Here is a 27,931-nt window from a genome sequence, read left to right as displayed (position 1 = left end):
TGAATTTTCTTTAATTTTAAGCCATAACTCAGACATTGCTGTAAATTTTTATAGTGAATAATATATTTTTTTTTATCACACAAGTCGGCAATTAATTTTTTAACTTTTGCCGATTGCACGGGTAATCTTTTACTCGGGCAAAATGGAAGATCGTTATGATAATCGTGAATATTAATAGGGTATTCCAAATCCACTTCAAAAATATAGCCATATTCAAAATCAATTTATACCATTACTTAAAACATCAACATTTTGAAGTTCACTTTCTAATAACCATTCAAATCCCGCATATGGAAGAGGTTGAGACATTGCCCAATCATTCAAATTATTCGCCTCTAAATACATTAAAAATGAAGATTCTTTAGATGGATCATATGTGGAGATGTACTTATTATTAGCCAGTGAATAACGGTGACAGCACTGTACTAAACCTCCACGAATACCTGATTGAACAAATGTGTGTAGATCTATATCTGTAAAGATATCTAATTCTATTTTGGTGGTCTTTAACATTGCCTCCCACGATAAGCTAGGTATTGTGTAAAAATGAGCTGGATCAAGAGAAAATATTCGTAGACATAGCTTTCGAAAATATTCAAAAACATCTACCAATAAAAACACATTACTTTTCAAATACAACTCTAAATAGTCTTCAAGAGTTGTGCATGAAAAATCATTCCAAATGTTAAGTGCATGAGTATAATTTTCTTCTGAATTTTCTGATAATTCGGTTTCATTTGACAAGCTCTTGAATGCTTCTCTTGGTGGTAAAGAAGTATCTTCAAGATTAATTAGTGTATTTTGATAAGGCAATGTCACTTTTCTACGCATCAATTTGAATTGAGATTCACATTTGAAATGAGTTTTAACTGTAATCAATTGCTCTTCATCTAGATTATTTGCAAGAGTATCCAAGTTGGATGGCATAAATCTATGTGAGTCTAGAAAACGAATTTCCAGATCTCTTTTATAACAAACTTTCATTATTTTTGAAACTGAAATGTACTCTTCCTTATTGGTGGGGAGTAATTTAACTTCACCGGAACAGGATACAAGATCATTAATAAGTAATTTAAAATCATATTTAGAGAAATTATGCAAATATACTGGTATAAAGGGTTCAATTTTATATTTTAATTTGCATGCCATATGTGCAGCACCCCTGTATTTACCTGTCATATTGCAATGATCCCTAATCTTATGTAAATCCAAAGCTCCTTCACAAATATGGCAAGTAATTGATTGCTGAAACTTCTCCTCTTCTTCTGAACTCATAATTGGGGATTCTTTCCTGCTTATATACTTAATATAAATATTTGTTAAATCATGAATCAGACTCATAAGAAAATTTATACCATTACTTCTCGTTTGAACAACAAACTTATCTAAACTATTATCATATTCACACTTTATATAGTATGCATATGCTTGTGGTATATTTCCATTGCACATTGGGAATTTCGAATTTAATTCTGAATTTCTTAGTTCAAGAAAATCTGCATAAGCTACAAACGGCACTGGTAATGTTTTTTTGAAAGTTGTTAAACTTTAACAACGCATTCAGAGGATTGGGCAACGTACAAACTTTTCCATTGCACATCTCCTTGTGCTTCAAGAAGTCCTGTTCACTCATTTTAAAGTTGAGACATATGTCACAATACCATTTCTTATGCCTACATCTCCCAGTTTGTGATGCAAATAAACTAGAAATAAAAAATGCACTTAATTTTAAAATCATGCACAGAAAATAAAAATGCACAGAACTTACGCTGACAATTTATGGATCCATGTATAATGATATTTGTTCTCGTCCTCCACCAACAACATATTTATGTGATGGTCCTTTATTTCGTTTGTATAAAAAAATGGGTCCAAACACGTTTTCATTCTCTGAGTCGTACCCGAAAAGCGTAATGCTTATTATCGGATTCAAATCCAAAAACATTTGAATGTCTCGAGGACTTAATGGAAATGTTAAGCCACTAAAATTTAGTGTTATTTCATCGTTTATTTTGATAAAATCATCAAAAATTCGTACATTGTATGATGAACATCTATAAGGCATTCGCTTCCTCGATAAAGCAGCAATAACAGTCCACTTAAAACAGAATACATCTTTGTTCTGCACATTGATAACTGCTTTCTTGTGCCTAAGCTTATATGGTAATTCAATAAATGCTGCACCTCTTATTGGCATGTACTTATTAAAATTCATTTCCAAACGAAGAATCCAATTTAGCCGCCAACCACTATCACTCTCCTGAAACTCATCAATTTTGGTAATTATTGTTTCTGCATGTTCTTTAAATGATTGTTGTAAGTTGCAGCACATGGTTTCAATTGTCATATTTGATTGAAATGATTTAATATCCGTGTATTCCACTTCGTCCTTCAAAAGTGTATACTGAGCAAACAATTCAAAATTGACTTTGGCCGACATATAACTATTCAATACATTTGATAAATGAGGAACGTAAGCTTCGCCTGCTTCATTTAAGAACTCTGGTGGCATTTTTACTCCAGTCCACTCATTTAAATACTTATATCGAAGTAAGCGGCCAGTAAATGCTGCCGAAATCTTCTTTAACCGGCTATTAATCGGTTCTATTACTCTCATCTTATGCTGCTCTGAACGCAAATGATGATGGTATCCCATTCCTTTTGAGGACAACACAACATTACAGAGATTGCAATAACTTTGGTTTTGCATGATAATAAATGGTTTATGTGTTTTTCTTATTTTTTAACTTTTGAGGGCTTTGAAAACAGAAACGATCTGCACTAGATGGATTTCAAAATCAGACTGATCCCAGAGCCTCAGTTAATTTATTTTTAAAGTAATATTATCTTAAAATTATCTAGGTTTACATCTACCTGCCATGACGCCATTTTGTCGCTTGTGCTATTATACGGTTTCATATCCTTGACAGCGCACGCAATTTTTACATTTTTTAGATAACATCCTTGACATCCGCAGGTAGTTTTTTTTACAGTTTTTAGGGTACGATCAGAAGTGTCCCTTTCTGTGCGTACTTCTAAGAACTTTTTTTGTCTTCTTAAAAGTTATTGTTGAGAATTTTAAAAAGGATTCATAAACTACCAGAATCTGATATTTAGACCCGCTACTTTGTGCCGACAGGAAATGTATGTATCAGGTAGAGGGAGGCATCTCCGACCATATAAAGTATATACTATATATAGTATATTCTTGATCAGCGCCAACAGCCGAGACGATCTAGCCATGTTCCACTAATTTGGAAAAATGAACTGCGTTTCTCAAAAAAAGGCATTGAGCATATCATTTTTAATCACTTGCAGTCTCTTATCATGTACACTTTAACAAATTAAAGTAATATTCAGAAAATTTTCAGTGCTGGTTGGTTTAATTGCATACAAATTAATTCCTAAGAGACTTAGGTATGTAATTGACTTATAAACGTTGAAAATCGCCAGCAGAAGTTAGGAATTCATTAAATTAGTATAAAAAGATTCATGTAATGATGAATCACCAATACCCTAAAAGAGTCTTTTAAGATGATAAAGGTATAAAAATCGTCTATTATGTTAGCAAATCATAAATAAAATGTATTTTTGTAACTTAATTAAAAATAAAATCTTTAAGAACTCACATTTATTAATAAACTTAGGTGATAAGTTCAGTTGTGTAATTAAAGTATACACTTTTTCTGATCCCACAGTTGAAACGGAGTATTCAACCACATTTTTTTTAATTTTATGACATAGACAATACTTTATTCTTGTGTATTGTCAGTGCCAGTTTAGAAGCCTTAGAATGGAAGAAACGCTGCAAATTTACTTGGAATTCCTGTACGGAATGCTGTATACAAGAATTATCTACGATTCAAACCGAAAGTGTTATCGACTTAGGCAAAGTATGAAGTTCTACATCAAGTACAGTGTGCTGCAAACTGTGTTATTCTGGTGTGCTTACTACTCGATAAAGGAATGGGAAATTATGTTCGACTTAACTACCTTCATTGTGGTCGATGTCTTCATACATATGGCCTACGCCAGTGAATCGATATCCTTGATGATTCAACTTCTATGGTCGCTGATGCAGCACCGACGTCAACTGAATCTTATGCGACGCCTTCAGAGATTGTCGAAGGATTGTGATGAACTTAAAGTGCCCCGTTGGATGTTGTGGTGCTGGCTAAGCTTTTGTTTAATGTACCCTCTGAATACACTATTTCAATATGGATCTCTCATTTTTACGGATCTTTCCTATATCCGACTATTTTCGAGTTCCATATTGCATACCTACTACTGCAACTATTTGATGACGTTCTATGCCGCATTGATCACTGTCATGGCACAGATTTTGCACAAATATAGGCTAAAGCTTGAAACAGCAATAAAGGAAAAACAACCATTAAAACAATTAAAGAAGATTGTATTGCGTAACATTAAAGTGCATGACGAGATTATGTCTCTTGCCGAGCAGCATGTAAACATCATCTATGGACCTCTAATCATATTACACCTGATATTTTCCACACTTGCCCTTCCGTCGAGTTTGTACTACCTATCGCAGCATTTATCTATAAGACCATTTCCCTGGGTATTAACAAATGGTTTTTATGCGGCTTTACCATTTTCATGTAGTCAACTTGGCGACGAGGTACGTAATCCTTATATCTTTATTATATTAATGTAAGAGCATTTTGCTTTTTTCGCTCAGTTCATTAAATTGAATTTTAGAATAATATGTGTAAAACATATTAGATAATTTAAGCAGTATTATTATTCTTTGGTCTTACTCACATTTAACTTAATAGAATTTCTATGGCCAACGCATTAGCTTAAAGTTATTTATTGAGGGACTGTTAGGTCTGGCACACAGTGGGGATTAATTATTAATTCCTGACTATTTCAATGGCAACAAGTATTTCGATTTCCCCACATTGGTAGTTTAGTTAATCCATTCAATATGAAAAATTAAATATTAATTCAATGGAAGTGAAAACTAGTACGAGAAGTGATCGGCTGTGAAATATGCTCTAACCTTTTCTTAGGGTTAAAGAAAACAATAATTAAGCTACACTCAATGTGTCGTAACATTAATTTTGTATACTACTTTTAAAGAAATTAAAACCTTCTGCTTCCCAATCATTACAAGGTTCTAATTAATCAAAAAAGGTTATACAAATTTCAGTACAAACTGTGCCAATTGCAAATGTCCTACCCCACAAAGTTATTATACTCGTGTTCCCAAAATATAGTATACCATATTGTTATTTATTGTTCTTTCCCTCAGTATGAAGTCAGTTGTGAGTAAGTGTTTCATCAGCTCACGCGCGTGCCACTCTAGAAAAATGCGACTCTTTAGTTTTGTGCTATATCAACGTTACTTGGGAATTTCAGATCTGGGTTATTCAGATTATAAGGAATGTTACGTACTTAAGCAGTCTTGGACGTGCTACTTCGTACGTTTTCTACTAATTGGAATTCTTGTTTCCGGTATAATGTGCGTACCGCATCTGTGGTTTCATGATCATCAACATGCTATTTTAATAACCATTAATGCCATGAATTACTTAGAGATCTTGGTAAGCTGCTTTAGCCAATTGATTGCTATCCTATGGCTATATATTTATCAGAACTCCCAAGTTATCCTGCTACGCCAAATATCCAATGCCGCACGAGAAATGCGTATTTGCAGCCTGAATACACGGTTTTCGCGTTGGCTTTTTCGACTTTGGGTCATCTTCTGCAATATTTGATACTGCAGTTTTGGCAATTTACGATATTCAGTTCAAATTGAAGTATTTAATTTTGTTTTTCAACTATTTAATACGTGAGAATTATGAATTTTATATAATTAGCTGCTATAGTGCCTTAGCTTATGCTATAAATCATTTGATGCAAGCACAAAGAGCTCGAATTAAATACCATCTTCAATGTGGCTCTTTGTCCCTCCATGAGCTGGGGAAGAGACTCTACATTATTGATGAACTACACTCGATTTGCCAGGATGGGATGGTGCAAATTTATGGTATCCCTTTACTGTTTATATATTTCAACTTAATTGTTGATGCTGTGCAAATTGGTTACATGGCTCTACCTAAAGATACATTGTGCTATAAGGACTTGCTGCTTCTTATTAGATGGATGCTGCCGCTCACTATTTATGTGAGTTTGCCTTTGCTAATTAACTTAGAGGAAGAGGTGAGTCACATTTTTACTTTATTTCTATAAATAAAATATCAAATTGTTTGCTTATTAATTGGAAAAACTGAAAATGACTTTAAGTACCTCAAGATTATAATATTCTACGATACTTCTGTTATCAAGGCGACTCAGTTCAGTTATGAATCTCGTCAATATCTAAAAATATGAATGACGCTTAAAATAATTCCCAGTTGTCCGTAATCTTGAAGAAATTCATGTGTTTCACTTGAGGAAAAACCACTCCATTCAATAGTTCAAACTATTAGTTAGCGTTGATTAATAAAATAGACAAAGTGTATGAAAAAATTGTAAAATCGCTTGTTTATTTTACACTTAAGTCAAAGATTGTAGGCACTATTTGCTGCATTGCGCTACTTCAACTGCAGCGGGAGCTGCTGAGGGCTCACAGCTGTCGGCTTTTAGAGCGTTTAGCGTTAGACATTAATCAATTGCATCCGTTGCAAAATATATAATAAATTTTAGCCTAAAAGGCGATTTGTACAATTCTTTTTACTGCTGAGCTATGGCCAGACAGCAAGGCGAACGGTTTGACATTGACCAAATTGTTGACAAATTGTAGCAATGGTATTTGAAAATTGTTGAAATAAATTCATATCACGAGCAGCAAGATAGGTTAGGAGCCATGCAGATTGGGATGCTGACCGTTGGTATTCTGTACAGCCTTGTTCACCTCCTCCTGCAATGTGCTCGGTGGCTCCGATACGATATCCGTGTGCATGGATAGGTACTTTAATTTGTTCGTAACAGCTGCAAAATAAACATAAATCAAATTAGTTCTTGTTGGAGAAGAGAAGATAAGAAATGTTTAACTAACCGGGTCGCAAATCAATAAGCGAACAATGCTGATCAACCCATAGGAAAGCGGTGCGACGCAGCTCATCTAAGCTGGCGCTGGACACTGTCGAGGTGTATGAGGCCAGCAAGGGCTCCAATATTAAACCGAGCTGTAAATTTAAAATTAATTAGTGAGCTTATTGAGATGGATTCATTTCACTTGATCACTTACAATCCAAAACTTCCAATCGTTCATTGTATTGTAACGTACGTAGACCTCATACAATTGACGCACGTGCTCTGTTCCCTGGCGTGTCACCGGAGCGCCATTTGCGGGTAGGATCGAATGCAGATGCCTGTGTAGATGTTGATGCTAAAGTTAAGTGGCACTACAAGTACACAATAATCTGAATATACTTACGTGAGGGAGTTGTTGAGTGCATCTCGTTCCATGCGCAGTGCCTCGATCTTATCCTTGAGCACATTGCGCTCCTGACGCAATTGTTTGATGTGATCGGCACCCTTTTGCAACATTGCCGCCTTGCTTAGCTTGGCATTTGGATTCTGCTGCAGCTGCGGTATAAGCGAGTGCAGCGTATCGAATCCATTTTTGATATTATATCGTCGCTTCTGTTCCGCATGAATGTGCCCGGCACGCCGTTGAGTGTCCCGTGGCTGATACTTGAGGCTGGTCGTTGGCGACAAAGGTGAATCCTGAGAGTCGTGGAACGGTGAGTCTGGCGACAGACTGAGGCTGCTGCCCATGTTCGCTGTCGTGCCCTGACTAAAACTAAGCATCTTACTGCCGGGCGGACTGTGCAGCGAGGGTGTAGCAATGGTCACGGGCAATGAGGCGGTCTTCTTTGGTGAATGTTGCTGCGCCGGCACCGGCACAGACAGCGGCGATGTGGCAGCATTGCTGACGTAAACCGACTGCGATACATTGCTGCTGCTATGGCTGCTGGCTATGGCATTGGTGGAGGTACTTGGCTGCGTTTTATTTGCCACAGCTGCCTGCAGGCGTGTACCTATAAAGAAAGTACAAATCAATTAGAATACTTGATATTTGCACTTAAATGTTTCTATAATATCATTTATTGGTGTGAATGTCCTCGATTTTATGTGAATTGCTTGCTACAAAAATTCAAATCGTCAGCGAGACAAAGCAATTAACATTAATGAATAATGATTTGAAACAACTATAAAATGATAAGTTGTGGTCTGACACACTTCCGATGCGTGTAGCCCCAAACTCTTGTCATTGCTAAATTTGCAATCATTTAAATGATTGCTGTTAAAGTTTCAGAATAATCCGACCACTACTTTAGAAATCAGACTAATTGCTATGACTAATCATTAGCTAAGGTCAATATAATGGAAAAAATTAATTTCTAGACTTCGTTATAAAAAATATCTAGCTAGTAATTAAATGATTGAAATATGTTATGTTCTATCTATTTTGCCAATTTACACAACAATCTTATTGAAATGTATTTGATTTAGTTTTTTTATATATAAGTCAAATACGCTTTTTTTGTTATACCTATTGTTTTTTATATTTTTATACTCGCTACAGAAAGGGTAGCCCCTGCAAATCGGAAAATTTATATTACCAAGCGTAATAATAACTACAGTATTTATGATTCTTGAATATTTGACTGGAATCAAATAAAAGTGTTATAGAAGTTATTAAAGAAATATTTGCAAAATACGCCTACTTAACCTACTAAGTCTGTGTCTTTTTGTACAGTATATTTTGAGTTTAGTACAATATCGATATAGCAAATATAGCCCTCGGTATATTTTAATATTTTTGTGGCATATTTTGGTGAAATACGGTTTTATTGAAAATGGGTAGCGTGTATCTCAGAGTCGAGCACTCTCGACAGTAGCTTTCTTACTTATTTACATTGAATTCATGCCCCTCAAAACAATTCACTAAATCATATAACACGAAACTTTGGACATTTGTACTCACTCTTTGTTAGCAATTGAGCTAGTGTGCTGTTGAGCATGGGATCGCTAGTTGCCTGATGCATTTGCTGTGCAACCAGCAGGTTACCGGTGCTGTTGCTGACGCTGCCATGACCATTGTTGATTGGCGAACCGCCGCCTGCTGCAACCACCGTGTGCTGTTGGTGCATCGAGTTGCTGCGCACTCTGGACTTGCCCTTTGCATGGTATTTGGGCACGGCAAACTGTTGCTGCTCGTGATGAATGAGCTTGGGTAGCGACACGTTAAGCGGCAGACTGTTTGATCGATGCATTTCCTTGGGCAATATGGTTGTATTGGGCGTTGCCCATGGAGCAACACTGACTGCTGGTTGCTGTTGCTGCTGTTGTTGTTGTTGTTGCTGCTGCTGTGGTAACAGCAGACTTGCCACAGTCTGCTGCTGCAGCTGCACATGTTGCTGTTGTTGTTGCTGCTGCTGTTGTTGTTGCTGTGAGTTGGTTGACTGTTGGCGCGTCAGTTGTAAGATTTGCTGTGTGCTCAAGGATATTCCAAGGGGTAGAGATTGCTGCATCTGGAGCTGCTGCTGCTGTTGATCTTGCTGTAGATAACTCTGTTGTTGTTGCGCTTGCTGCTGCTGCTGCTGCGGTGATACGCGTGGCATATTGATAAATGCACCCGTTGATGCAGATTTCTTAAACTGAGGATACGGCTTGTAGCTGATTGAGTTGTAGCTGGTGTCATTTAATAACGATAACATATCTGTATTGTGTGGCTCAACTTTGACATTATGCTGTTGCTGCTGCTGTTGTTGTTGTTGCTGCTGCGTGGACAACTGCTGCTGCTGCTGCTGATAGCTATCGGCATAGCTGCTGAGAAAACTCTGCGTATTATAAGAACTTTGCACCTGCTGTGTGGGAAAATGCAGACGTGTTTGCTGCTGCTGTTGTTGTTGTTGCTGCTGCTGTTGCTGTTGCAATTGTTGCTGCTGAGCCGGTTGAAATGATTGCAACACCGCGCCACCGATCATATGCTGTTGTTGATTCTTTTGCTGATCGGCAAGCATCTGCTGATATATGTTCGTCTGATGCGGCGTCGGTTGAGCCTTATCATAGTTATGAGGTTCGCGTCGGAAAGGCCTCTGCGTATTCTTGGCAATGCGCCCATTGATGACGCTCTTAATCGAGAAACTATCGCTGGCACTGCTGCTGATGGCACCAAAGTGCTTCGTCACATGGCCACGCCCTGTGGTATTCTCGCCCAGTAATTGCTGTTGTTGCTGTTGAGCTTCATTGGCCGATTGCTGAACTTGTCGGGCAGCCGCAAACTGTTGCTCGATATCGGTAAAGGGCATGTTACTGATGGGTGTATTGAGCTCCAGCATATTCGTATCCACAGTCATCATACTGTCGTGGCTGTACAATGTGTGTGGGGCGCCAACAATAGCTGGCAGGCAATAATCATCGTTCTTAAGCATATCTGCATCGGTGCCCTCCTCGGGCACGGGTGGCAAGCGTGAAGAGTTCGTGGTGAGCAAATCTGTGCAATTGAACCAACATTATATTCAGTTTTCTAATTAAACAGTGGATGATAGTGATTAAAATACCTGAGAACGTAATGTCGATGTCATCTAAATTCGGTTGCAGCGGTCCTAGACTTGGCTGTATAAAATCCGCAATGCCAGCTCCTCGCGCTATACAAATATAGAAAAAAATCATATTAGTTCTTTACTGATGTAACTGTATTTTTTACTTACCAATTTCTCGAGAATCGGGAAAGGGAAAAGGTCCATTTATTGCCGAGAACAGTGTATCTGTTGTCCAGTCGTCTGGCATCAAGTTTCTATCGTTCAGTGGTGACCATTCCAAAAAGTCCAATTCACTTTTCTGCAATTCAAAAATAAAAGTAATTCAATGAATAAACTTTCATAATTTACTTTAATTATATGAACTAAAATTGTAAACACTTTTATACGTAATAAGATAGCTAAATGTACCTATTACATTATAGCACACGCCTTCTGTCGTTGATATAGAACTTATTAAGTAATTGCCTTTCAATTGATTGCAGCTGATAAGCTATCAGTCAACTGTATAAAGTAGTTAATATTGAATCATTTTAAAGTTCCTCAAGTCGTAATCTATTACACTCGCACAAATAGTTTTACTTTATTCCTGAAATTTAACAAATATATATTGGACATCAAATTAACTAAATTGCCAATCGATTTTACTAGCAGTCACCTATAATTAATTTATTCACTAAGCTCTTTTCGAATGGATAGTATATTTAGTTGCTCGGGCTAATTCGAAGAAAACACTCGCGTTCGGTTCAAAAAAATGGGAGAAGAACAAGGAAAAATTTTAAAATTTATACATTATCAGCGCTATATTGGACTCAACGATATCGACTACTCAAAGATTACGAAAGGATATGTGATCCATCCCAGTTGGTGTTCTTATGGCATTCAGTTAATTATGCACGTCATCTTTTTCGTAGCGCTTAGTTTAGTGTTCGCCGACAGGAGAATTTCCTATGTTGACATGCTGTCACAATCGGGAAACTTGTTTCATGAATTGGTTGTTCTATCTATGCCGTGCAGCCAGATATTAGTCAATTTCTGGCTTCGCTATCAACAACAAACACAGCAGATTCTTCTGCAAATATTATCCGATATCGCCAGACGTCTTGAAGTGGATACATTGAAGCTGCCACGCCCACAGAGTCTATATCATCTCTGGATGGGAATGTGTTTATACTACGCCATTACAATTGCAATTTTCGCCCAATTCTACTGGAATCCGAAACGAAATGATTTTTTCGTGATTTTATTTCTATGTTTCTTTATCCTTCTGATACGTTCCAATTTCATTGTAACTTGTTACACCAGCTTAGTGCACGTGATTATTGTGCTGATGAAAGCACATGCGAAACAATTAAAGGATATAGTAATGGAAAGCAGATCAGAAGCAAAATTGGCTCAGAGTTTGCGGCTTTTCGATGAGCTGTTATTGGTATGCCAACAGGAGATGGTGGAGGTCTTTGGAACCTCATTTGTATTTCTTATGATTTTTAATATTCCTGATGCTGTTTGTATACTTTATGTTTCTACTTTGGAAGAGCGCTTCTCAATTTGGGAAGTTATACATGTGTTTCTCTGGGCCATACCTTTGTGTTCGTACCTTTCTATGCCAATGATAATCAATAACTTGGGTGAACAGGTAAGTTTCGCCGAGGATCTTTCACAATATATTTCAACAATTGTTTATTGCAAATGATCATTTTCATTTAAGGTCACAAAATATGTAACACATTTAGTTTCAATTGGCATACCCGATAAGATAAAAATGTGGGAAATATTAAAGCACCAGAGTTGCATAACTCAGTGAATTAGACGTGTATTACAATTATCAAACTAGGAAATCTAAGATAATTTTCTAATTCATTTCAATTTCGTATGAAAACTGACTTAAATAATATATGTATAATGAAATTTTCCATTGCGAATATTTATGCGCTGCAAGGAGACAATTTTCGAGCAACGCTTTTTTTTTGGTGTGTTTATATGTTAAAACGGTATTATAATTTAACATCCAGCAAATGTATGTATGTAACAGGCAGAAGGAGTGCGACCCCATTGAGTCATATTTCTAATCATCGTCAGCGGCCAAAACGATTCAACTCTATTAGTCCATCTGTCTGTCCGTCCGTAAAAACACCTAGATTTGAGATACTATAAGATATAGATAGATATGTTATATGATTTATGGAGTTTGCCTTAGATTTTTGACACGCCCACTTTCACCGCCGCACATTGAAAAAATTCCTAAAATAAGCTATCTAAATGGTACACGATGGTAAATTAAATCATAACTACAGTGTTTGATTTAGTTGCGTTCAGATAAAATTTTTAAAAGAAATTTACTTTTGCAGTCTGATATTAATTGCTTTGGTTCAAATTTTGGTACTCTATGGTATACTATATTTTGAGTACTATATGGGTATGGGTAGCAGACTCGACTAGGTTTTTCTTGCTTGTTTCATACAAAAATATAAATACAAATTAACAGACAAAAAAACTTCTATTTGCAACATTTTGTTTTATAAAAATGAGTTAGAAAAGACTACTTACTACCTTTCTCAAGCAAATGAAATAATGGCTTTAGTCTCTGTGGAAATAACTATAGGCAACTATTGCTGTCTCCTTATAGAATTTAGATATAATATATTTACAGTGTGTATAACTAGCATGAATGCAATTATAATTAATTGAACACGAACTTGAATTGATGAGTGTAACCTTCAACACAATTTCAATTAGTCTAAAGTGTTTTTGTTGCATTCATTTTATCGGATTCAAGCTCATTACGTTCATTACAGAATTTTTCGACTTTCAGTTAAGAGTGTAAAGTTTAGCAAAACGCAACAATTTGTCGGGACAATATGGTGATGGAACAGAAACATCAAAAATTGTGTTCATTTGTCCATTATCAGCGTTATTTTGGACTGAACGATATCGACTATTCCCGCGACCGTCAAGGATATGTTTTAAACCCAAGTGTGGGAACTTTTGTCATGAAATTAATAATTCTGTATGTCATGGTTCAATCTCTATACTCCACACTAACTGGTAAATGCATCTACAATGTGGATATGGAGTCTAAGGAGGGATATGCATTCTATTATATAATTATCTTAGAAGCCCCAATCACTCAGTTGTTGGTTAATACTTGGTTATTTATTTTCCAAAAATCCCAAAGCAATCTACTCCAAAAACTCTCACTTTTGGCAATGAACCTTAAACTGGATACTTTAACGCTACCACGTCCGATTTGCCTTTATCGCATTTGGGTGATAAGTTGCATTGTATATACACTCAACGTTGTCATGGGGATTATCCAATATTGGAATTATTGCCCACACGTTGAACAGTCTGTCTACCTTATGTGCCTCTTGGTTAATCTATTGCGCACCAATTTTGTAATCACCTGCTACTCGTCCTTGGTGAGCATAGTGTTGAGTCTCTTGCAAAAGCAACAGGATGAACTTCAATTCGCACTATCAACTGCATCTATATCCGTGGAGAGCTTGGCAAACAATTTGGAAATTCATGACAAACTGTTATTGCTTTGTGTCGAGGAACTCTTAGATTCCTTTGGCGGTGCAATGCTGCTGATGTTTTTATATCTTGGACAAAATTCCGTATATGTCACTTATCTGGCGACCTCAGATAATCGTTTCACCTATACAGAAGGGTGCAGCATAGTCACATGGATGTTCATGATCATTGTGTATGTGACAATGCCATTAATGGACAATGATTTAATTACAAAGGTGAGTCTACATATGTATATTAAATATGTTAATTGTGTTACTATATATGGTCTAAGTGATTGAGTATTTTCAAGGCGAGAGTCCTTGTTGAGATCCAGCTAGGACAACTTAATTGCTGAAGACCACTTGTGGGTTAAATTGATTGGCATATCATCATCAGACGCACTCATTTCCTATGCATATAGATAATTTGATATCGGGCAGTATAGTCAAACAACAACAAGGGAGTTCAGTACTCGGGGAAACTTGTGGCATAGCAGACGTAAATTATGCTAACGTTTTTGCAATACCAACGTTATTTGGGTCTGACAGATTTGCAGTACTCAAAAAACTTGCAACGTTATGTGGTGCATAGAACATGGTCGACAGTCGCCACACAATTGCTGATGCTATGTTTGATAATCGCCGAACTTTTTCAATTGCTCATTCAGTTGAGCGTGGATTACTTGGGCGTTGAGTCATCGACGGGTAAATTGTTTTTTCATTTAGTGGACGTGATATCTCCGATAAGTGGATTGCTTTTCAATGTATGGCTTCTGATGACGCAAGAAATCCATCAGCATCTTTTGGACCGCTTAAGTCTATTGTCTGTTCGCCTAAAAGTTGACCTAAAGGCATTGAGTTGGCCACGATGGCTAAATCGGATATGGATTATCATATGCTTAATGTATTTATATCTTGTCGTTAACTATGTGATTGGCACCTGGCATTTGAGTCAGCAAGCAGCACATTTGTTCTCCTACATCGGACTTGTATTGCAATTTGTGCGCAAAAACTATATTATAACATGCTACACATCATTGGTGCATGTTATGCGCAAATTGCTTGAAGCTCAGGCAAATAGCTTGGAAAAACTGAAAAGTGATGCAGTAATAACTCCCGGCATATTGAATGATTGCCTCAGCATCCATGATGAGCTGATATCGTTGTGCCAGGAAGAAATGGTTCAAGTCTATGGCGCAGCTTTGATATTCCCGTTTCTTTACTATGTGCTGAAGGCAACATGCATTGCCTACTTATCAGCGTTAGAAGACCGTTTCTCATATTCCGAGGTGGCGAGGGTCATCACTTGGATGTTCCCCACCTGCTTCTATATGATACTGCCACTGAATAGCAACGAGGTGACCAAGCAGGTAAGTTAACTATATTAGTCGTATATTCTCCGCTTATTTATTTAATTCCTCAAGTGTGAAATGTTTTCTTAACGTCCTACTTAATAATAAGTACATAGTAATGGAACTCGACTAATGTATCTGGGTTCCATAAAAACTAATGTCTTCGGTAAAGCAGCTATCAGTATCTAATTGGTGATTATCGAAGCTGTACAATGATCAAGTATCAGCAAAGTGAACTCTATCCATTCTATTGCATCTGCCGTTATCTGGGCATATTCTGCATCCATTACAATCCGAACAGTGATCGGTTTCGGTTGCGTCGCAGCCTCATCTGCTATGTGGTGCACTTAGGACTGCAATTGTATCTCATCGGTTGCATGATAATTCTCATTTACTTTTGGACAATGTGCTTCAAGCGTGAAATGACCGCCACTGGAAATCATTTTGAACGCCTCGTCCTCTTCTCTGCCCTCGTTATACAGTTTGTGCAGAATGCCTGGCTCATTTGGCTTCAGGGCTCCAATGTGCGCATTGTTCGCCAACTGGAGTTGTACAGGCGCAAATACTTGACGGGAGTTCGCCTAAAGCTGCCCAAATATCTTATGTGGATTCTCATTTTCATGAACACCATGTACGTGGTCAACTTTCTAAGGGCCGTCATGCTACATTGGCTGACAAGGACTACGATGTTGTTCAAGTTCAGTACACTCGGTTTTCCTTTGCGCGCCATCATCAGCAGCTTCGTACTCGGCACCTATGTGTGCCTCATTCATCTGGTGCGTCATGTGCTTCGCTGGAATCAGGGGCAACTAAAGAATCTCGTTCGACAGTTGCAACTGCCCAAGCGTAGTTGCAGCGATATTCTTCGACTGCGCGCTTGCCTCGATCTTCACGATCGACTGCTGGTTCTGTGCAGCGATCAGATCAGTGTCGTCTATGGCTTTAATATTTACCTGTGCCTGCTCTTCTCCTCGCTTGATGCAACTAGCATCATTTACATGCTAACAGTCAGTAAAACAAAGACCACGCCAATGCAGGATGTATTTTTAACCCTAATATGGCTTTCACCTACGTTTTTAACCTCAGCGACAGCTATAGTGAGCAACTCTGTTCGCTTACAGGTATGTTCAAATTACTACAATTACACACATCTGATAGAGTACAATTTTAAAATGATTGCTGATCGTATGAAGAGAAACAAATTAGAAAGCTGAAGTCATCTTGACTAAAATACACCCTTTACTGAATTAAACTACTAAGCATAGCCAAACTGTTCATAGTGTTTTTACTGATGCTGATGCAGATTATGCGTCTTTTATGTGATTCGCCAAACTTTTAATTTATTTTTCTTTTACTTTTATTTAAGTAATGAGTTAAATAAGTAAACTAAATTTTATCCTCCATTAACTCAATTCTCTTCACTAACTATCTAATTCGTTGTTTATTTCACATATTACACATAGAAGTATTTTGATTCCATAAAATCGCGAATTTACTATTATTATCCCAGGCTTCTTATTACTTATTTTCAAGAGTATTTAAACAATTCGTAGCTCTACTTTATATAGGTTTCCTTGGGGTTTGGGAATTTAGGTATTCGTGGGCCTATCATTTAAGTGTACTGTCAAAGCCAATTGCTTTAATTGCTTTTACGAGTAGTTTCACTCTCCGACCCATATGTAATTTGTAATTGATTAAAGTAGGCATTACACAAGAATTCATTACTGCTCTGCTAGTCAGTCGTTGCTTCTCAGTCATGTTTTACGGAGCTGAGCTACGAGTTTACCTAATAAGTTTAAAGTGCTTGGGTTTACTGTGTGTTACACTCAAAACTGAGAACATTCCCATGATATCTATGAGGCAACATAACGAACTACAAGGACTGATTGCGTTTATTGTAGCTCAAGTTGGATCGTGGTTCGCAATCGCATATTTAGTGATGGTGCCCGAAGGATTTATGATGCCAGTATATAATCTAGTGGGCAATTCATATTTTATTATCAATTATTGCTTTGCTTGCCTGGTCATATCCATGATTTATCTTGCATTCTTCCTTAAACGTCGCTGTTTTCTGGCTCTACTCGCATTGCTAATTCACCACAATCACAAGGATCTGCACAATTGTTATGCCAAGCAATTCTTTCGACGCTTTTGCATTCAGGCGAGCATGTCGGTGATCTGCCTCGGAATATACATACGGGCTTTTATTTACAATATTGAGCTACTGCCCAGGCTGCTCTTATGCGCCGTTTTCACCTATAGCTATGTGCTGATAGGGCTTATCATAGTTCTATACAGCTGCCTGTCACAGGTCTTGGCTGCCCTTTTGCACCTTTATATTCGCGACTTGCGGGAAGCAGCAACAACAATAACAACAGTAAAAACCACAATGACAACAATGTGGCGATTGAATTTGTGGCATCGCAATCAAATGCTCATCGTTTGCCATGAACAACTGAACTCTGCCTTCGGTCTAGTCATGGTTTTAATTACGGCATTTGTCCTATTATCGGCTCCATCGGCTACATTCTTTATGGTTACGATTGTCTTCGAGATGGATAGCAATCGTAAGGATAAATATTTTCTTATTCGCATGCTATTTGCAACTATGCTCTGGAACCTACCTTGGTTGTTCGCAATGGGCACGATATTTCAAAGGGATATGGTTCGGATCGAGGTGCGTATCTATTCAGATATGTGAATGTTGCGTGTTGAAATAATAAATATTTGGGAGACCAGCTATCCCATTTTAATAAAAATATGAGAGTTCGACGGCGAATATATCGAAAAATATTATATGTAGTATAACGGCATACTGATGCATTAAAAATATCCTAAAGAAATTCTACTATTTTGTATATACATATACGTTAGATTTTGTATATGATCACATTTACATTTATGATAGTCTAGTCGTAATTTCTTGTCGGCACAAGGTATATCAACAGCCACAAAATGAAACAGTTACTATGATATGCCGTCTGAGCTTTTATTTTTCACAGAACTCTTTCAGAAATAGTTCCATTTAAATCATTTATTAATGGTTAAGTGCACAATACAATAATACTGAAATTTTAATGCCCCAACTGAATTCTGCTTAGCATTATAGCAACGTCAACGCAATGCTGCGTATTATCCAATTAATTACTTTAATGCATTTATGAAATGTATCTCCGATCAACCACAAATACACTTAGCTGATGGGTTCGTCCGTCTCAGTTGGACAGTCACTGTCAACATGTCACCGTGTCGGGACATGCGTTTGTATCTCCGCTTTCTATATGCACTGGGAATGATATGTGCTCGCCTCGATGAGGAAAAGTGTCTGCTTCAGATATCAGCAAACAGTGAGACTTATGCGCTGATCTATACGCTCAGCATACTAGCCGGAATACTCGGGTGTTTCTCGTATGCATATTTCAATCCGGACGAGTTGTTCATGAATGTTTACACGAAGACTGGCAATTTCTATGAGCGCATGAATCTGTTACGATTTTGTGTGGTGCTTTGTCTGCTTCACATCTGCCTCTATTGGCGAAGACGTCGTCACATATTACTAGTGGAAACGCTGCTGAAACTTAACAGACTCTGCTCAAGTGAACGAACTGATCGATACTTTATGCGTATCTTCATCACGTATAGTGTCCTTTTTTGTTGTCAGCTTCTTCAACTATGCCAATGGATATGCGCAGACGGGCTTGGAGCAAGTTGCCATATTAGTTTATGTCGCAATCTATACTTATGGCTTTCTGTCCATGAGTCTCCTGGTTGTGTTCTTCGTCTGCTTGCAAAGAATCATTGCCGCTGGCCTCGCCTATTACAATCAGAAGCTAGATGCAAATGATTCTAGCACTAATTGTAGGCGTGTTCTGGTTGAGCGACAGCGTTTATTAAGTCTTATAACGGGTGAACTTAACAATTGCTTTGGACTCCTCATACTTCCCATTGTGCCACTTATTCTGTTAATGGCTCCAACTGGACCTCTCTATCTACTAAGCACCGCAATGGAGGGCAAATTTCATACTTTCTTTCAAATTTCCATTGTTAGCATCACGGCCAGCCTGTGGAATGTGCCTTGGCTGGCAGTGATGACGTTGTTGATGCGCTCGAACTTCATCACAGTCGAGGTGAGCAATCAATGAATTAGTTAGCCAAACAAAAAAGTTTAACATCTTTAAGTAATTAAACACATATTTAGTTTGCGCTTATTACAAATTATCTAGCTAGTATCATAAATATGAAATATTTTGAATTTCCCGGTTTTCAATTTAATTCCCCTTCAATCAGATACAAACTAAAATTCTTTCAATTTATTGCAGGCCAATAAAACTGCCAAGATTCTTGCAAAAATACCTCGAACTGGTTCGGGCTTAGATAAAATGGTAAGTGGTCGAAGTGACAGTCGCTCGTTGGACTCCCTTAATTTATCATGTGTATTACAAATGATAGGTCGAAAAGTTTCTGCTGAAGAACCTACGTCAGCAACCCATATTGACAGCCTATGGATTTTTTGCTTTGGATAAGAGCACCCTATTCAAGGTATCTAATTGTTTGCGGTATCTTGTTCAAATATTTTCTAGTCTAATCTTCTGTTTGACAGCTCTTTACAGCGATCTTCACTTATATGGTCATATTGGTGCAATTCAAGGAAATGGAAAATTCTACAAAATCGTTGCAGAAAGCACAGCTCGATTTTGCTGACACCTAAAATGTTGATTGACTTACCGAATCATAAGTCAAGCAGCCAGTTGCTTTTGATTTATAATTTTTGCGCCATTTTCTGTATTCCGCTTTGATGACAGCTGCATGACGTTTCCAGTATTTTCCCTCAAGCACAACGGTCTATGGGAAAATAAAAGGGAAATATAAGTGTGTATTGAAATTTAAAAGATGTTTAATTATTTAAAAAAAAAAGAATACCTTGCACATTTTTGATCTGTTTTGTCGTTTCTAAGGTTTTTAGCCTCTAGAGCTGGTTGTGGCCTTTTGTGAACTGATTTAATATCCCAGAACAAAGCAAAGTCAATAACTAAGCATTGCGGTAATCAAAATTTATAGAATTTTAGAACACTGAATAATTATTTTGCACACTGAGCAAATGAAAACAAATTTTACACTCTCTCGATAAGATTAATCTTTTCCACCAATTCTTTTTTACTGGGTACATAGTTCTTTTTTCAGACCCAGACCCAGACCCAGACCTGAAAAGGTAAGATAAGCACCTACTTGAGAACTGCGGAATATGTGTGTCTGACTTTGGGATCTCTCTGACTGACTTGCGGTTGCTAAACAAATAAACTATAATATGGGTGTGGCATAGAAGTTGTGCCTCCTCACAACTCAAGTGCTCGTTGCTCGACAGAGGCTGGGTGTCGATCTATGCAGTAGACCTGGTCGGTTGTTATGATAAGCCAGCCAATTAGCAGATATTGTAAGAGGTGTGGGTGGTGTGTTTGCCAGCTTGCTTAGTGCATATTGTATTCATTGTGAAACGTTTAACAGAGTGCGAAATATGCTAATTAATCAGGAAGCATCAAAATCAAATCTAATAGAGACGCTTCAGCTATTGATTAACTGTCGCGAAAGGAACTCGTAGTAAACATTAGAATTTCCCAATATAAAAGACTTTCTGAAACCTTCTTTCACTCATAAATAAGTCACGTGAATATCCCGTCATATATCTTGCTTTTTTAAATATACGTTAAGTTATCATAAAATGTATATTTAATACTATTCCAAGGTTCGCAAAATCTGAAGACAAGTACTACACAATGGGAAAGTCAAATTGATTTCGGACATGCGATTAATCTCGTTCTATAAATACAGGCATACTATAGATGATCGATAGCCAAATATAAACGCCCGTTCTTATCACGTGCTGCAAGTCGGAGCGGAGCAAAGGAGAGCCCTCTTCTTCTATATAGAAATGGGGACTACATCTCCTATCTCGCCATGAGTCGATGGCGCGCGTCGATTGATCACGCGTTCACTGAATGATTTTGGACGCCAACATTTCGGCTCATAATCGGCAAGTGGATGTTGTTGCTGCACCATGTGGGGTAGTCATTCGATTATTTTACAATAGCGCAAATTACCATCGAAAACTTAAGTGCCAATGGTGATTAGCAGCAATAGAATGTGTTTGACTTTCAAACTTCAGAACGGAAATCACAGAGAGTCAAGGACGTGTGCTTGATTCGTCTTCCTAGTCCGTGATTAAATGTCATTATTTTAAATAACAGTTTAGGTTATAGAATTAAAGGAGAGTCAAGCACCCAAGATTCAATTATTTTCGAAGGCTTAAGAGGGAATATACGTTAGGCATCCTCGCTAAAGTTATTAGGTTGTTTGGTAATGACATACCGGTTTCTTTATAGATTTTTGACGACGATTTTAACATAGCATTGTCCGATTTAAGTGCTATATATAATATATAAAATATAAGACAAAGTATTTCATTACTTTATAAGAAACACTAAATTAGGAGTACAATTTAATAGTATTAAATCGAATTCGTTTTAATTTAATTTTTAGTGAATGTTGAGTACTGAAGTAAAAGGACACTCTGTTCAACCACAAAACTGTTTGATATTTCATCACCGATCGATTTTTGCAGATATTATCTATTGTATGTTATATGTTATCTAACTAGTCGTGAAACAGTTGCCTGTTGTTACTACTTACTTGAGGATTACTATGTATGTCAACGTCCAGTGGCGATGCGAATTGACACACCGGCGTTCTGCGCTTTTGTATAACTGCAAAAGGGAGAAAAACATACACACAGGTTAGCCAGATGATACTATGCATAGAGAACGCGCCAAAAACAAAAACAAGACACAAATTAAATACAATACAAAACGGAGATAAGATTTTGCCTGGCGATAGCGCTGTTCTATCACCATGATAGATAACTCTGGAGAGGGAGAGATGCCAATGGCTTCCTCCTCTCCCATGGGGTGATGACAATGACAACGACCCACACGTGTTTGAATCGGACTCGTACTTTTTTTTTTGGTTGAGTGACGTTTCACAAACCATTTCACAAGTTGTCGGGAAGATATATGAACTATGAGTTAATGATCATATATACTTAAGAGTACGTCTAAACAATAAGATAAAAAATGGTACAGCTATTGAGGCAGGATGATACTGAAATACTCTTCCTATTTGATGTCATACTAAAAGATTCTGACCGAGCATTGTACAAATGTTTTTACTATTAATGTTATATGTTATACTCTAGGCATATTATTATCTTAAGTTTTTTCTTGAGAATGGGATGCAATATCGTAGCGTCTTTTCGGAGGCAAATAATCGGAGGCATTACTCCTCACATTCTGGGGGTTATCTAGTGCGATAAACATTTAGCATATATGCGTACTTAGTTAAGTATTAAGTGCTAAATGTGAGACAAGAAGTTGTAGATTTATAAGTACGATACTTTATAAATAGACCTAAAATTTTCCGTTTGCCTTTGTCGCAGTTGACGATGTCGTCGTCATTTTATAGAGATAATCTAGACTGCGAGTTTGTAACGTCTCTGCAACTATCTCGCTCACACAAATGATGTAACAAGCAGATGGAAAATTTTTCAAAAATAAAAAAAAAAAACGTGAAGCAAAACTAAACTAAAATAGACATAAATGACACATAAACTCAAAAAAGTATTCGCTCGGTGATTCGTATGGCTTTTTAATTGATTAAACATTTGATTTTTCCGGTTCGGTTAATGGTGTTAATCGAGAAATAAACAAACCGAAAAAAAAAATTTGAAGAACTTTGCTTTCAGCTACAATTTTGAGATCTTTGGGCTATACACGATCTGTTGCTCAGGTTACGTTTTATATATTAATACATAGTACAGATGCGAGTTGTGGTAACAGCAATAATTTAAATCGCATTCGACAAAGTGACAGAACGCGAACGGCGAGCGATCAAGACGCCAGACCAGACAGGCATCTTTTTTGTTGATAAGACCAGCGACGCTGGCTCCCTGATAAGCAGCAGCGGCAGCAGCAGCAGCGTAGGAAAAGTGCGTCGCAAGTGTATGGGAAGTGACCAGACGCATGACAACGACCGACTGCGAATACTAGAGCACTTCTCTGCCCAGCGACTGAGCAAAAGGCCATGGGCAGAGAGGGAAACCACGAACCGAAAACCAGTTGACAAATTACCAACAAATGCGACTCATCTCTCCACCAACAACAACAACAACAACAGCAACATTTGAGCGATTGTGATCGCGAGACTGTGCTTTGAAAGCTTTCGTTTAGCTTTTTAGCTTTTTTTCGTGTTGTTCGTTTTGACAGACGTCGCACCCAATTTGTGTTTGTTATTAAATTTGCACGTGTAGCGCTGAACGCTCAAGGAAACATTCATTAAGCATTTGAAGCATTGATTTTGGTTTTTTTAATTTTTTGGTGGCATACTTTATCAACGGCCCTCGTTGCCCAATTGCCACGTGCGATACGGGGACAAACATATGGAAAATTTTTTGTTTGTAAATCTGTTGGGACATTGATTACAAATTATAACAACAAAATTATGGAATACTACTATTATGTGTGTTACAAAGCGCTTAAATTATTGATATTCGCTGAATCGCTGCAAGCTTCATTTTTAATGTCATAATCAATGTGTCACGGAAACTTCTTCTAACCGGATCTCAGTTTTATTCGATCACGTCAAGTTTCGAAAAGCAAACAAAATTAACATGAACATTTTCTACTTTATAGAACACATTACTCTTCTGCGTAATCGGCACTATTTTTATGATACAGTACAGCCTCGAACATGTTTCGGAAATCGTTGATAAATCATTCTGATGTTTTGGCATTTTATATTTTTACATTCTACAAATTTGACTTTTTCAGACTATATTTTTATTTCGTCTATTGCCCTCATTATTAAAAAAATTTTAATTACACAATAATACAAGTATTTTTCACGCTCAATTAAATGTAATTTTTTATTTAATAGTATTTTTGTGTGGATAAAAATATGAAATGTTAGACATTTGTAAATTCTATTTTTTGCAAAAGTACATTCAAATCTCGCGTATTTTTAAAAATCATCTTGCTTTGGCTTAGAGTACCAAAAATATAGAAAGTTGAAGTATAAATAATAGAAATGTTGTATCTTGATACTGATGTTCATTTTGATGACGGAATCTAAATTTGTATTGCATAATTCTGTGGAGAAATCTAGTTTGAACATTGTTACTCACATTGCATGTGCCAGCATCGCCAAATGACATTATTTAGACGTATTTTGTCCTTCCAACGCAATCGCACACCTTTGAAATGGTTCCACTTGGGGGAGGTGAGTTTTTGACTGAAAGGAAAGAAAAGTTTTAGAAAAAGCCACCGAATGTGTATATGTTTATTATATATAGTCTGTTAGGTATGTAAATATACTATACACTATTTAAAATACTGAAAAACGTCGCGCGCTAATAGTTTGTCCAATATTTGTAGCTTACAATAATAGAGAATGCATCTTGCCTTGTTTATAAATAATATAAAGTATACAAATGGACAGATTTTTTGTGCTATATTTAGCTTGCCCCATAACCCGCCTGGGCGACAATCTCAAAATAAAATCTGAATAATTTTTTTTTTCGCGCATTTGTTATGTTTTTGTTTATATTGTTTGAGTTGCGCAGCTGGTAAAACTGCCAACTGTCGATGTGTCGATTGATTAGAGGGAAATGAGAGAGATACTCGTTAATCGGACGTGCTATCAAAACTGATATCCAACGACGACGATTGACATGGGGTAAATGCAGTTGAGGTTTACGACAAACGTTCTGAGGGGGGCCCAAATCAATTACTCTTAATAACAAAATACACACCTACTCGTTATACGTCGTATCAATATCAATTCGCATACGTTATAAACAATAACTTGACTAATCAATACGTAGGCGATACACGATCTGTTGTTGTTATCGCCACTGGATGGTGGGTGATTCATTAGCAAATTCTCAGCAAATATTTAACACACAGGTGCATTTAGACGTGTTGTTGCTCCGCTCGTTTTACAGAGTGCACGCCCTCTAAACAGAAATTGCATAACAAAACTACTCGAGAGTCGGCCACACTTTTATACTTACTAGTAAATGAAACTGTTTGTTCAGACACTTCGATGAACTTCTCTCACCTATCGCATTTTGCGAGAATTCTATGGGGGGAAATACCTTACACCTCTAACGATGCTGCGTCATCATTTGTCTACATCTCTTTTTGGCCAAACAAGTTTAACTGGCCAACGACCATGACAACTAAATATTCAAATTTAATTGAATGGAAGTCTGCATATTCCCAGTCTATGTCATATTATAGACACATTTCCCTCGCCAGAATGTCCAATCAGCTGTTGGAATTTGAAACAGGTTTACAAACTCGTCATCATCGGCCCTAGCTTTGTTGGCAATGTTAACACCACGTTCCACGTTCTGGCTGAGTTAATTACTCCGATTCTGCTAATTACTTTAACATTCGAATACAACGAGAGAGGAAAAAAAAAATGTTATTTTTAAAAATATTTATAAATGCGTTTGAACCCAACTAGAATGTTATTAGGTAAACGTAAACGTTTCGAATTCTAGTTACTAGTTACTAGAACTGTACATTCGACCCACGGGGAAGTTTATATTACATTATCTATAGCAGCGACCCCACTGCGAAGTATTTTTCGCGCGAAATGCGCAACACAAAACTGAATGGGAGTCCTGCAAAAATGAACAAGCTGATAAGACAACAATAACATAAATAAAGCCCTATCTAACTGATAAGGCATACCACTAATATACGAGTATGCTAAGCCGCCAAAAACAAACCAAAAAAAGAGCTTGACCATAAAAAGAGCGCGCCACATAATGCTAAATATAGATCGATTCGGCAAACCGACAAACAAAAAAAAAAGAAAACTACACAAACAACAAAATACGCGTAACATACGATCTTCGATGACTAAAAGCCTGAATGAACCCAAAACTCTGAACTCTATCACCATGATAGGGAGCCAAATAAACAAAGCCGTGTACGTGCCCAATGCGAATTAGAGACGCGGCATAAAGTCCAATTTGTACTTACGTATGAATATATTTATAGCAAATACATATGAACATATATGAGTTATAAGAAAAGTAGTATTTAAGCACATGTCCGAAAGGTGTAATGCCCTCCCCTCACTATCATCATAAACCTTTATATATGTATATAGTATGGAAGCGTAAACAAAAAAACAAAACAAAAGAAATTACTGTCACTATCTACGTAGTTCATATGTCGGCCATCTTTTATATAGAACTATTTGCACACACACTGAAAATGTATATATTCATACGTTTCGCGCTCAAAAGAAATTAATTGCAAAATAATTTCATCAAGAGTTGTGTATTCGCTTTGTGGATTTGTAATAAAGCTGTTAAATGCATTCCAAGAATATTTCTAATGTTACACAAACAGTATTACCAGATTATATATAGCGATTCTCTATTGGGATTGCAAGCATTGAGTCTTTTTTCATCGCTGCATCGAAATTGTTTAAAAAAAAAAACTTTATATTCCGTATTTTGGGAGTCTTTCTTATACTAAACTTAAAAAAAAAACATTGATAAATACAATTGCCTTTTTTCTTAAACTTTAAAATCATATATCTCAGGTGTTCTAAAATGGATAAGAGCAATGAATAATATTCTATTCACGATGGTTCTAAAAAATTCTAAAATTATTTCATCTTATGTGGATGTTATAAAAAAGTTTTTTATATTTCCCTATAACCAAATGAAGTTTAACGAATTGCCAAAAGACAGAATAGGGGCGATAAGTACGACTTCAAGTGTGATATATAATTCAGATTCGAATATTATTTTGGGTAAATGCATTTGCGAACGTCCGCAGAAATGAGACACGGCAAAAAGAGAAGAATATGAAGACAGGGGTAATTGGACAGCGAACCACGCGAATCGTAAGCAGAAGCAGAAGCAGAAGCAAGCGAGCGAGCGCTTAAAACGAAGTTGCCCACAGGTAATCCGAGCAGCGACGTTGGTATCAGCGTCGCTGTTACCGTCGCTGGCTGCGTCGTTAACATGTGCCCCGATTATGCGGACAAGTCTTTTCGGCCAGTCTGCGCTCCCAGAAAAAAACGTCTGACAGCCCCAGATTAGTATCACGCGCGGGGCGCGTGCACAAAATTTTGTGGGGTGACAGTGACCGTAACAGTAGCAGTAAGAGCAGCGCTTACAGAAAGAGTAACAGGAGCGCTAACACTAACAGTTACAGTATTTGTAACATTAACAGCGTTATAAACACTAACATTAACATTAATATGTGGCGGATCAGTAACAGAAACCATTGGAATAACAGAAACAGTAACAGTTGCAGAAAGAGTATCGATTTCAGAAAGTGTAATGGTAACAGCAATAAACAGATTAATAACATAAACTATAACTGAACGTCAAAAGTAAGAGTAACACCAATAACAGTAACATTAAACAAAGCAATAACAGTAGCATTAACATTCGGAGTGACAGAAA

General features: G+C 37.1%; 3 protein-coding genes across 5 annotated transcripts in view; 1 reads left to right on the top strand and 2 right to left on the bottom strand.

The window, feature by feature from the left end:
- Positions 1-238: 238 nt before the first annotated feature.
- Positions 239-2,928, bottom strand: LOC133850886 (uncharacterized). Its single transcript, XM_062287135.1, has 2 exons — positions 1,769-2,928; positions 239-1,703 (listed from the first exon to the last, which is right to left on the bottom strand). Exon 1 carries the CDS (start codon positions 2,708-2,710, stop codon positions 1,778-1,780), a length of 933 nt encoding a protein of 310 aa, XP_062143119.1. The 5' UTR covers positions 2,711-2,928; the 3' UTR covers positions 239-1,703; positions 1,769-1,777.
- A 3,560-nt stretch (positions 2,929-6,488) lies between these two features.
- LOC133834968 (protein WBSCR14 homolog) overlaps positions 6,489-27,931 on the bottom strand; it is a 28,870-nt gene continuing 7,427 nt past the window's right edge. For 2 of the 3 annotated variants that reach the window (XM_062264773.1, XM_062264772.1), the window contains 10 exons: positions 24,617-24,723; positions 22,072-22,145; positions 20,113-20,229; positions 10,695-10,824; positions 10,545-10,631; positions 8,966-10,477; positions 7,409-8,015; positions 7,220-7,343; positions 7,028-7,157; positions 6,489-6,960 (listed from right to left, as the gene is read on the bottom strand). In XM_062264773.1, the coding sequence (XP_062120757.1) occupies positions 6,827-6,960; positions 7,028-7,157; positions 7,220-7,343; positions 7,409-8,015; positions 8,966-10,477; positions 10,545-10,631; positions 10,695-10,824; positions 20,113-20,229; positions 22,072-22,145; positions 24,617-24,723 (3,022 nt within the window). In that variant the 3' untranslated portion in view covers positions 6,489-6,826. Of the gene's footprint in view, positions 6,961-7,027; positions 7,158-7,219; positions 7,344-7,408; positions 8,016-8,965; positions 10,478-10,544; positions 10,632-10,694; positions 10,825-20,112; positions 20,230-20,307; positions 20,332-22,071; positions 22,146-24,616; positions 24,724-27,931 lie in introns of those variants that run through there. The other variant, XM_062264774.1, reaches the window with a different exon arrangement.
- On the top strand, positions 18,536-20,123 carry LOC133834970 (gustatory and pheromone receptor 39a). The gene is given in 5 exon segments (XM_062264776.1): positions 18,536-19,036; positions 19,038-19,514; positions 19,707-19,769; positions 19,837-19,926; positions 19,988-20,123. Coding segments are annotated over 5 exon segments (1,227 nt in total). The 5' UTR covers positions 18,536-18,547; the 3' UTR covers positions 20,096-20,123.

The sequence above is a fragment of the Drosophila sulfurigaster genome, chromosome 2L (genome assembly GCF_023558435.1).
Source record: "Drosophila sulfurigaster albostrigata strain 15112-1811.04 chromosome 2L, ASM2355843v2, whole genome shotgun sequence".
In the NCBI taxonomy this organism is placed as follows: Eukaryota; Metazoa; Arthropoda; class Insecta; order Diptera; family Drosophilidae; genus Drosophila; species Drosophila sulfurigaster.
This window is presented reverse-complemented; position numbering and strand designations above follow the sequence as displayed.